Raw genomic sequence first — 12,403 nt, forward strand, 5'->3', positions numbered from 1 at the left:
CCTTGAACCGGGATCCTTACTCCAGTCCTTGTGCTTTGCGCCACCTGCACTTAACCCACTGAGCTACAGCCTGACTCCCCTTTCAATATTTTTATTTAAAATGTTTTGATTATCTTTATTTATTTATTGGGTAGAGACAGCCAGAAATCAAGAGGGAAGGGGGCGATAGAGAGGGAGAGAGAAAGAGACACACCTACAACCCTGCTTCACCACTTGTAAAGCTTTCCCCCTGCAGGGGAAGACTGGGGGCTCAAACTTGGGTCCTTGAGCATTCTAACACGTGCTCAACCGGGTGCGCCACCACCCAGCACCAGCCTTTCAATTTTTCTCTGTCCTATTGAATTAAAGAAAGGGGGAAAAAAGAAAGAAAAAATGTAAAAATTGAAAAATGGTCACTAGAAGTAGTGGATTTGTCATGTAGGCACCAAGCCCCAACAATAACCCTGGTGACAATAAAATGAATGAATGAATGAAAGAAAATCATGAGAATTTTGTAACTTAATGGGCACAGGAATAAAAGTGGTTTCTAAAAGCCAAGTGTTTAAAATCTAATTTGCTTCTTATTATTTTTATTTTTAATCAGAGGCAAGAAATTGGGGCATGATGTTGATTTCTTAATTACCAGCCCAGGGGCAACAGAGGAAGAAGAGCAGCAACTTTTACCTAAGGTGATAAACTTCTGGGAGAGGAAGGTAAGACAAGAGATCAAATTATTAATAGATGTTGGGACATGCAAGTATTATACTAACACTGTTGAATTTCACAAACTGTCTACTTCACCACTGTGTGAAGACTGTCTGTCTGATTCCTGACAATCTGTACCAGCTTATACAATGTCACATGACACACAATGAGCCCTGTTTGGTGTCCTGGAGTTCATGCTGTCTTGATGTAACTTTTTGATACACACACACTTTACCTATTGCCACAGGGTTCAAGGGTGGCTGTATCTCTCTGCACTGGGCATGCAGGTCTGCTGAAACCTAAACAAATGGAGAGTGTGTACTGTGAACATCTCAGAGGTGTATACTGGGGCATAGCAGGACTGCCAAGACTGGAAAAGTTGGTGCACGGGGTATAGTAGTATCCCGAACTTGACACTGGTCTATGAGCACTTTGACTTTGTGCTGAGTTGGCAAGAAAGAACTGAGGAGGGTGAACTAGGCCTAGAGAAGAGCAGGGCTCAGAAGCCCCAACCCACTGTGGTGAGACTTGCCAGGCCACTTTTGCCCTGCATAGGGAGCTAAGAATGACCCTGTCGCTGGAGATTCCAGAAAGGTCCTGACTTCCACTGTGGTACTCTAGTGAGAACCCCAATTCCTAAAGAGACCAGAGGCCCCTCCCAGGGACTCATAGGTCTGCGGGAGCTGAGGAGGCTGGTGTTTTTCTGATACTTTCTCAGTGGTCTAGCATCTGTGGGTTGAGCCAAACTCCCTCGCCCCCCCCCCAATAGATCAGAGAGAATACGTCAAGAAAGTGATAAAGAAAAGCTAGGGAAACAACTCTGAGGGGGCCAGGCCATGGTGCACCTAGTTAAGCACACACACTACAGTGTGCAAGGACCTGGGTTCAAGTCCCTGGTCCCCACCTGCAGGGAGGAAGCTTCACAAGTAGTGAAGCAAAGCTGTAGGTCTCTCTCTCTCTCAATCTCTCTGCCTCTCTCTATCCCCCTCCCCTCTCAATTTCTTCTTATTCAATAAAAAATAAATTAAAATAAAAAAAATTTAAAGGAAAACATATCCTGGGAGGATTGCACAGTGGATAGGGCATTGAACTCTCAAGCATGAGGTACTAGGTTTGATCCCCAGCAGGACATGTACCAGAGTGATTTCTGGTTCTTTCTCTCTCTCCTCCTTTATCACTAATAAATAAACTATTTTTTAAGAGAAATAAAGAAAAACAACTCTGGGATTTCTGGGAGGTGTAGCCAAGGAATAATAGGGGACACAAAGACCCTTCCTGAAACAACAAAGAGAAACAACTATACATATTTTTTGTTTTGTTGCCTCCAACAAATCCACTGCTCCCACAGCCATTTTTTCCTTTTCTTTTTTATTCTAATTTTTATTAGATAGAATAGAGAGAAATTGAGAGAACACAAGGAGATAAAGAGAGGGAGAGAAAGAGAGACACCTGCAGACCTGCTTCACCACTTATGAAGCTTCCCCCCTGCAGGTGGGGAGCAGAGGCTTGAACCTGGGTCCTCGTGCATAGTGATATGTGCTCTTAAGCAGGTATGCCACAGCCTGGCCTCCTTCAACAACTATTGAAAAACAACTCTAGAGCCTGGAGTCTAGGAACTGAAGGTCCATCTTGGGAATGCAAGATAAATTCCCTTCTAAGGCCATCCCAAGCACTACCTGTCCAACTCAGGAGCCAGAGCCCAGGCAACCAGCAGCTTTGAAAATGAATGCAATGGGGCCAGGCCAGGGAAAGGTAAAAGGAGCAAGGGTTTGCTACTGCGGGGTGGGCCACACTGCTCTACTCCATCAGGAAAGGTGAAAAGGCCTCACAGCCAGACAGCACAATACATGGGTGTCTCTCATTCTCTCCTTCTCCCCTCTCAATTTCTATCTGTCCTATCTAATCAAAAAAGAAAGGAAAGAAGACGAGGAAGAGGAGGAGGAAGAGAAGGAGGAAAAATAGTCAATGGTCACCAGGAGCGGTGAATTCATCCTATAGGTGCTGAGCCCCACTGATAACCCTGGTGGCAGTAAACAAACAAACAAAGTGGGCATGTCTTGGTTCATCTAGGGAAGGTGGGACTTGATAGGGGTCCCTAACTGTTCTGCATGGTCATATCCCTGGTCATGGAGCTGCTGAGATAGTGTTGCCAGACATTGGAGAAAAAAGGACCAGGTTTGAATCACTTTGAGAACCAGATTTGAATTTTACAAAGGGGGTGGAGAGTCTTGTGAAAAGGGGCTAGAGGGAGTGGAAACATTTTTAATTCTTTATTTAGTTATTTATTATTGGATAGAACTTGAGAAGGAGAGAGATGGAAAGAGACAGAGAGACACCTGCAGCCTTGCATCCCCACTTGTGAAGCTTTCCCCCTGCAGGTGGTGGCCAGGGCCTTGAACCCAAGTTCTTGCACACTGTAATTTGTGTGCTTATCCAGATGCACTACCTCATGACCCCTGAGGGAATGGAAACTAAATTGCAGATGGATCCCATTATCAGGGTCTCCATTCTAGCCATGCACCTGGTCGGGGACCCTGACTCAAAGCATCTGAGTGACAAGCCTCCTCCTTTTTGAGAGGTGAAGTCGAGAGGAGCACATCTTTGTCCCAGGTCACTTGTCCTGACAGTCCTCTGTTCCAACCCTGGGGAGGGAAGTCTTGCCAGGAATGTCTCAATTCCTATTAGGAATAGAAAGAACACACAAGCATATGAACTCTCTGTGGGTACTGATGGGGAAAGCAGAGTGCTTCACCTTCAAAGGCATTTCCAGAGAAGGAAACAAGATACCTCAAGGCCAATGGAGAGGCCCTACTGGCAGCCCAGCCAGAGAACAAGTGTGCATGTCTGACGCTGTGCCTTGCTATAGGTTGGTGATACAGACAGGAGCCTCTTCCTCAAAGGATACATTCCTAAAATGCAAAACAAACCCCTGCCATACTTGGCTGGCTGGTCTGTCAGGCATCCTAGTGTCATGGCCATGTGGCAATAGTACAAACACAGCTAACAAAGATGAGGAGAGACTTTCAGGGGGAGGGGCAGGTGTCATTCCAAATTTGAATGAGATTAGTTAATACTTTAGTAGCTTACTTTTCACATCTTCAGAATTCAAATTTCCATAAAAGGTTGCTACTATACTGTACTAATAGCACATTTCATTAAAAAGCAGAATTGCGTTCTTTAACCTCCAGCTCATTATTAGGTGTGGCTAATGGCAGCATTTGCCAGCTCCCCCAGAGATGTTTCCTGAAACTGGTGCCTTCTCTCAACCCTTCCTTAGAAAGGGTGTCTGTTCTTTTTGGTCACCCTCCCCAAGAGAGGCACTGAAGAGCAGAGTCCCCTCTTTAGAGATCAGCAAAATAAAAAAGTATCCTTCCCCTTAGTTGGTGATGCCAGTTGGGAGTTGCAGAAGAGACTTGAGACATTTTTAATAATTTAAATAATTAATGGAAACAGTGATGCTTAAAAATGTGCTTCATGGATGACCAGCAACAGTAGCCTCTGGGAACTATGAGAAGCCCAAATTCTAGTGTATACCTCCTCATGCCTCCAGGGTCAGGGTCCCACAACGTATTTGAGCAAATCCTTTGAATACTTCTGTTGATGATGAAATCTGTCAATATATGACCCATATAATGCATAAGAAATCACTACCCTAATTCCTGTGATTAAGTTATTTTGAGGTTAGGTGCTACTTAAGTTCCACAGTCATTTAAATTCTGGTTCTCCTGACCACATACCTGCCCTGTGCTGTGAGGAACTCCTTGAGAGCAGATCAATGGAGGATGCCCACTTGCGGGCATCACTTTTATCATCATCATCATCATCATCATCATCATCATCATCATCATCATCACTATTATTTTCTTCTTTACCAGAGCCCTGCTCAGCTCTGGCTTATGGTGGTGGTGCAGGGGACTGAACCTGGGATTTTGGGGCCTCAGACATGAGAGTCTCTTTGCAGAACCATTATGCTCTCTAGCCCCGCTCTGTGGGGCATTACTTTTAATTAGGAAACATCAGTGAGTAGGGCTGGTGGAATAATATAGCTCACTTGGACAGTGTGCTGCTTTGCCATGTGTGCAACCCAGGTTCAAGCCTGACCCTAACAGAATGGAAGGATGCTTTGGTGCTGTGGTCTCTTTGATTCTCTCTCTTCCTCTCTCTGCCTCTATCTAAAACAAACAAATAAGTAAATAAATAAATACATTAGTGAGTAATGCCAGTCATTTGCTTACCCTAGTCTCTAGGACAGGCAGAGTAACTATCTCTCAGAGAAAGAATTCTCCAGGTTCTCCCTAGAAATAGAGTCATTCTGTGCATAGCCATGACCCTTTTGAGATAAGTCAGCACACCCATCAGTATAAAACAGACTCGAACTAAGTAAACACAGTCACATTGGAACAGCCCAACCTTTTTTCATGATGGGTTTGTTGTGTATGGGATGAAGCAAGCTGCACAGCACCAGCTCATCATCCTTGTTGGGTAGGAGGGTTTTCTGCATCTTTGCCATCAAGTAGCCTTGACTCAGCCTTTCTCTAATTGCTGAATTCCTTTGCTGCAGAGCAAGCTGCCTCTCCTCCTGGAGCTGTGCAGGCTCAAGGACACAGCACACTCACAGTCTGCAAAGCCTTTGTTAAAGACCTTTCTTCAATAGCCCAGAAAACTGCAGGCGTTCTCTTAAATTTATATATTTATATATTGGATGGATATATATGTATATATATATATATATGTATATATATATATATATAGCCATTGTTTCCTTTTTACATTTTTTATTGGATAGGACAGAGAGAAAGTGAGAGAGGAGGGGAAGACAAAGAAAGAGAAACACCTGAACACCTGCTTTGCTGCTTGTGAAGCTTTCTCCCTGCAAGTGGGAGAGGGGGCTTGAACTCAGATCCTTGAGCAAGTCCCTGTGCTTAATACTATGTGTATCAACAGCTGGCCTCTTTATTTTTTATTTATTTGTTTATATGTTTATTTATTATTGGATAGAGACAGAGAGAAATTGAGAGAGGAGGAAGAGGTAGAGAGAGAAAGAGACAGAGAGACACCTGCAGCCCTGCTTCACCACTCGTGAAGCTTCCCCCCTACAGGTGCGTACTAGAGTCTTGAATCCAGGTCCTTGCACACTATAATGTATATGCTTAACTAGGTGCACCACCGCCTGGCCCCTTTAATATGTTTTATTCATATTTATTTATTTTGGATCGGTGACAGAAATAAATGGAGAGGGATGGGTGAAACAGAGAGGAAGAGAGGCAGAGGCACCTGCAGCATTGCCTTACCACTCCTGAAACTTCCCCCTGTAGGTGAGGACTGGGGGCTTGAACTGGGATCCTTGTGCACTGTAAGCTGTGTGCTCAGCACCACCATCCCTGACCCTTAACCTTTTCCATCAAAGACCTTTCTGTTTATTCTCAGGGGTTACTCTTATACCATGACCTCGTGGAGTCTACATTTGAAAAGTTGAAACTGCCAAGCAGGAAGGTGGACGCTCTCGATCACTTTCAAAAGTGCTTTCTGATTTTAAAATTGCACCTCCAGCATGTGAACGGTGTGGGCAACAGCAAGACTGGGCAGCAGGAAGGCAAGAACTGGAAGGCTATCCGCGTGGACCTGGTCATGTGCCCCTACGAGCGGCGTGCCTTCGCCCTGCTGGGCTGGACAGGCTCCCGGGTAAGGGCTGCCTGTATCCCTGTGAACACCTGTCTCTGGGACACCATTCATTCTCCAAAAGCAGGCTAGGTCTTCCGAGGCCCAGGGAAGAAACAGAGGATATAGAGTGACAGGGAGAAGAGAAGAGTGCATGACACTGAAACCAAGACACAGCACCTGCACATGGCCAAGTAACACCAATTAACTGAGCACAGTTATTATTACTACTATTTATTTTTATTAGCCACCAAGACTATTGCTGGAGCTTGGCATCAACACTATGAATACACTGCTCCTGATGGCCATTCCCCCCCCTTTTTTTCAGTAGGACAGAGAACAATTGAGAGGGGAGAGATAAAAGACCCTGCAGATCTGCATCCCTGCTGCAAGTGTGGAGCAGAGGCTCGAACCCAGGTTCTTGGGCATAGTACTGTGTGCACTTAACCAGGTGCACCACTGCCCAGCCCCAAGAGCCTCTTGCCTAAGAGTTCCAGAAAATTTCTAGCTGATTCTCATTGACCTGGCTTGAGGCCCCAAAGATTCCAGGTTCAATCCCTTACATCACCATAAACCAGGGCTTAGCAGTGCTCTGATCACATAGAATAGAGTAGAGCAGAGCAGAGCAGAGCAGAGCAGAGCAGAGTAGACACCACTATAAAAAAAAAAAAAAAGAATTCATTCCCCACAGTTGGAACATGAGGCTAGGACCTCAGCTACCTCCCTTGGCTGCCAAGATTCAGAGGTGAAATGAGAAGTTGGCAAAGCCCTTAGCCAGTGATGTGAAAAGACCCCTCCCAGCCTCTGTGACATTATAGTCACAGGGGAGGGAGCCATGGTTTAAATTTCAGTATACAGTGTCTGAGAGAAGCACCCACACTCTCACCAGTGCCACAAACTAGCTAAATGTTACTTGGAGAAAATCAGTCCTTAGTGGGTCTCATGTGGGGGAATAACATAATACAAATGGATTGTCCTCAACTGCAAATGTTAAGTATCTTTGTTGTGGGCTAGAGTGATTTTTGGATCAACTCTTCACTCTGACCCAAATACTGGCTGGCACGTTTCATCCATACATCTTGGAAAGAGTGGTGAAAGAGTGGTGAGACAACAGTATATCACGTTAGTAACGGGAAATACAGAATCCATTAAGAGAGGGGAGAGTTCCTAAAGGAAGTTCAAGGTCATGCAAGGTCTCATCAGTTAGGACATACCAGCAGAAATGTTTGTCCTCTGTCCATTCTCCACCCCCTCTCCATATATATTTGTGTGTGTGTGTGTGTTTGTGTGTGTATAAATACATAAGAACACCTTTTTTTAAAGAATTGGGGGATTAATAGTTTGCAGTAGATACCATTGTTGCCACATCTGTAAATTTTCTCAATTTTCTGAAAAACTCTCTCACCTCCAGCCTAGGTCCTCCTCCACCATCATGCACCAGGACCTGAAAGTGCACCCCAGACCCCTAGCCCTTTGCTCTGGTGCAATCCACCAAACCCAGTCCTCTACTTTGTGTTTCCCCTTTCTGTTCTTATTTCTTAACTTCTGTCCATGAGTGAGATCCTCCCATATTCATACTTCTCTTTCTGGCTTATTTCACTTAACATGATTCATTCAAACTCCATCCAAGATGAAGTGAAGAATGTGAATTTGCCAATTTAAATAGCTGAGCAGTATTTCATTGTGTATATAGATCACAATTTTCCCAGCCACTCATCTGCTGTTGGATACCTGGGTTGCTTTCAGTTTGGGGCTATTACAAATTGTGCTCCTATGAACATATGTCTTTTAAGATGTTTATTTCCTTATGATATATTCCCAGGAGAGGAATTGCCAGGTCATAGGGTAGGTCCATTTCTAGTTTTCTGAGAGTTCTCCAGATCGCTCTCCTGTCTATTTTCTTTTTCAGATAGACACCCCCCCTTTAACCAGAGCACTGTTCATCTCTAGCTTATGGTGTGTGGGGGGAGGAATGGGATGGGGGGAGGACTGAACCTGGGAGTTTAGAGCCTCAGGCATGAGAGTCTCTTTGCATAATTATAATGCTATTTCTCACCAAGATAGGCGTTTTTTTTTAATTGTCTTAAAAAATTTTACTATCTTTATTTTGTTTATTGGATAGAGACAGCCAGGAATCTAGAGGGAAAGGGATGATAGAGAGGGAGAGACAGAGAGACACCTGTAGTATTGCTTCGCAACTCGCGCTTTCCCCCTTTAGGTGGGGATTGGGGACTCGAACCCAGGTCCTTGTGCAGTATAAAATGTGCGCTCAACCAGGTGCACCACCACCCAGTCTCAGGCAATTTTTTTTAAGCACACTTTGGTTCCCTTTTTTTTTTTTTTTTTGGAGTTCCATAAATTATTGCTCTTGGTTCTGTGGAACCAAGGACACTTGGTTAGAAGGACACTTTTTAGATGGGTGACAAAGCATTTAACTTCTTCAAGACCTGGTTGCCAGTCTAGACTAAAGTAGAGGTAGTACCCAGCTCCTAAAATTGCCATCAGGGTTTAAAAACTAAATCAATACGGGAGCCAGGTGGTGTTACTCATGGTTGAGCATATTACAATGTGCAAGGACCTGGGTTCAAGTCCCTGGTCCCCACCTACAGCTCTGTAAGTGGTGAAGCAGTGCTGCAGTTGTCTCTCTCCCTATCAACCCCTTCCCTCTGGATTTCTGGATGTCTCTATCCAATAAATAAAGACAATTATTATTATTTTTTTAAAGTAAAGCCAAGGTTTGTGTCAAGGCTCAGCTCCCCTGAGTTCTTCCCACCACTGCTGAAGCCACCAATCAATGGGGATGTATTCTCAGCCAGATATATACAGGCAACTAACTGAGATAAGCACTAGTTTAGAACTTTATAGTGCAGTTGGGTCTTTCTACCTAAAGGCTGGGCAATAGGCTCAAGACTATGTAAGCTATCCATGGCTTTTACTGCAGCCTGAGGTTGCTAATTGACCAGATTGTCTGATCTGCTAAGCTAACAAAATCTTCTTGGGGTCTCCATGGTCTGAGGGTATCCTGAATAAAATGCTTCCATGAAATACATTAAGCTAAGACAGCATAACACTGTCCAGATAAAGTATAGTTTCTGGACTAGATACAGAGTCTATTAGCTAAAAACAAAGCAAAACAAAAAAACCTGTTTCCTTCTGAATTTTTTTATGTTTTGTTTTCTTTATTAGGGGGATTAATGGTTTGCAGCTGACAGTAAACTATAGTAGTGGGCACGTGTGTAACATTTCTCAGTTTTCCACACAACACACTAACCCCTCACCTAGGTCCTCCTCTGCCATCATGTTCTAGGACCTGAACACTCCCGTCCAACCCCAGAGTCCTTTACTTTGGTGCAATACACCATGAATTTTGTTTCTTTTAAATAGCTCTGCTTTTTAGCTGCATGGCTTGCTTTGTTGAGACTCTTGCAAGGCTATTGTCTACATCGATGTCAGCTGTTGAAGAGGCACACTCCTCTAGAAACACCTGGAAGACTGTGGCCAGGTGCCTAGTCTGGTGCAGTTTCTTTTCGAGTCCAAATAATACCCGTTCCCTAACTTTACAAAGTATCATACATACATGCTGCCATTTTCCTTAAGTTGTCATAAGAAACACACATATTTACAAAGACATCAAATGAAGATGAAGCCCTCTAGATTTTTTGCGGTGCACAACGTGACAACTGCATGTAGCAGCCCCGAGCCAATCTCGGCTCTGTTGTGACTTGCAGTGCAGCTAAATTTATAGAGGCAAACTGACACTGAGCTGTCGCCTACAACCTGAGCCCCTTCTCGCCCCACCCACACACACGAACACCCACCTGTGGCTGCAGATGTCTCTGTTGTAGTTGCTGGCTTTGATGAGGTCTATCACTGTAGATATTTGTTGTTTTGGGGGGAGGAGTTCTTTCTGTTCCCTGTAGTCTATGGCCACGCCTCCCGGAAGTCCACTTTTCTTTCTGAATCTAACACAGATGCTCTATCTCATGGGCTTTCTGTAAGAATTACAAGTCTCTCTCTCTCTTTCTCAGAAGGCAGAACTGTTCAGGGTAAAAAGTCTGAATTTGGGGCCAGGTGGTGGTACACATGATTAAGTGCACACAATTCAGTGCACAAGGAAGGACCCAGGTTCAAGCCCCTGGTCCTCACCTTCAGGGAGAAAGCTTAAAGAGTGGTGAAGTAGGGCTGTAGGTGTCTCTCTGTCACTCTCCCTCTCTATGTCCCTCTTCCCTCTCAAATTCTCTCTGTCTCTATGCAATAATAAACAAACAATAAAAATAAGTAATTTTTGTTTTAAGTTTGAATTTCAGGATTCAGGAGTCTGAGTCTTGGCTCTATCAATGACTGGCTACATGGCCTTTGGTTACTTCCTTATGCTCTCTGGGCTTCCTTCATCTGAAAACTGCAACTAATGACAGCACCACTGCCACAGGATTGTAATTAATGAGGACTGAGTGACAGAGTCCTTGTCTTAGCACAATTCTGAGTTCAGCTGTGTACTTAAAACTGTTCTTTTAGGGGTCGGGTGGTGGCACACCTGGTTGAGTGCACATATAACAATGTGCAAGGACCTGGGTTCAAACCCCCAGTCCCCACCTGCTAGGGGAAAGCTTTGTAAGTGGTGAAGCAGTGTGGCAGGTGACTCTCTGTCTCTCTTCTTTTTCTACCATCCCTCCCCCTCTCAATTTCTGGCTGTCTCTATCCAATAAATAAATAAAGATAGTTTTAAAAAAAACACCTGTTCTTTTAGAGGAAGCATCATGCTCTCGCTCTAGAAGCTATGAAGTAATAGCGCAGATCAGGGGCTAGGTGGTGGCACACCTGGGTGAGCACATATGCTACAATGCACAAGGATTCGGGTTTGAGCCCCCAGTTCCCACCAGCAAAGGGAAAGCTTCACGAATGGTGAAGCAGTGTTGCAGGTTTCTCTCTGTCTCTTTTCCTCTCTATCTCTCCCCTCTCAATTTTTGGCTGTCTCTCTCCAATAAGTAAATAAAGATAATAATTTTTAAAAATAGAGCAGACCAGACAATATAAAGCAAGAAACCAGCCCAGCTCCCAGCACAGAGCAAGCTCTGGCAGACAACACCTAGGGTATCATTGCATAGAGCACTGTGATGATCATTCTAGTTGGTTTCCCCTGCAGCCCCTCTAGCTGAGTGACCCTGTGAAAGCCCAAGTCAGGTCATTCCCTGGTTCAAATCCTTACGGGGATTCATTCCCCTCTCAGCTGACAGTAGAAGATGAATGTCTTAGAAGAGGCACTGCATGGTCTTCCTACTCCCACCCTTTTCCTCTCTGAACTCCTTCCCTGCAGCTCTCTTCCTAAACTGGGGCCCAGATCACTCATCCAAAAGTCTCTGTCCTAGCTATTCCCCTGCCTCCAGTGCCTTCCAACCCCCAGAACCCACTTGCCTAACTCCTTCAAGTTCTTGTTCAAATGCCATCTCCTCTGTGAGGCACCTCTGCACACAGCACCTGCCTTTAACAGGTCAGATCATGTACTGACTCTTCAGTTACTGCTTGAATCCAACCCCCAGCAGCAGAGACATGATTGTCCCATTTACTTTTAGACTGTAAACACCCAGAGCCGAATAGGTATTCAATAAGTACTTATTGAGTCAATGGTTTTTTCTTTCTTTCCAACAGAGAGATATGGTCATTCCAGTGCATGGGAAAATGCTTCTGAGGTCTTAGCAACAGCATTCAAGACTATATCTTTTATTTATTTATTATTGGATAGAGACAGAGTAAAATGGAGAGGAGAGGGGAATTCAGAGAGGGAAAGAGACAGATACATGTAGCTCTGCTACACCACTCGTGAAGCTTCCCCCTGTAGGTGGGGATCAGGGGCTTGAACACGGGTCCTTGCACACTATAGTGTTTGTGCTTAACCAGGTACACCACTGCCTGGCACAACCGGGAATATATCTCTCACCAGGCAACTGCAGAGCCAAGGGAGCCTTTCACTGCCTGCCTAACCCCACCTTCTGCAGCCTCCTCACACAGCCCTGGCTGCCAGAGCTCTAAGTGTTTTGGAAAGAGGGGTGCTGCTGGAGAAGAG

At 44.7% G+C, this 12,403-nt stretch overlaps 1 protein-coding gene across 1 annotated transcript in view; it reads left to right on the plus strand.

The window, feature by feature from the left end:
* Positions 1-12,403, plus strand: part of DNTT (DNA nucleotidylexotransferase) — a 36,210-nt gene that overhangs the window by 18,961 nt on the left and 4,846 nt on the right. The window contains exons 8-9 of the mRNA XM_007532634.3: positions 584-692; positions 6,112-6,366. Of these exons, the coding sequence (XP_007532696.1) occupies positions 584-692; positions 6,112-6,366 (364 nt within the window). The remainder of the gene's footprint in view (positions 1-583; positions 693-6,111; positions 6,367-12,403) is intronic.

This window comes from Erinaceus europaeus, chromosome 1 (genome assembly GCF_950295315.1).
Source record: "Erinaceus europaeus chromosome 1, mEriEur2.1, whole genome shotgun sequence".
Lineage (NCBI taxonomy): Eukaryota > Metazoa > Chordata > Mammalia > Eulipotyphla > Erinaceidae > Erinaceus > Erinaceus europaeus.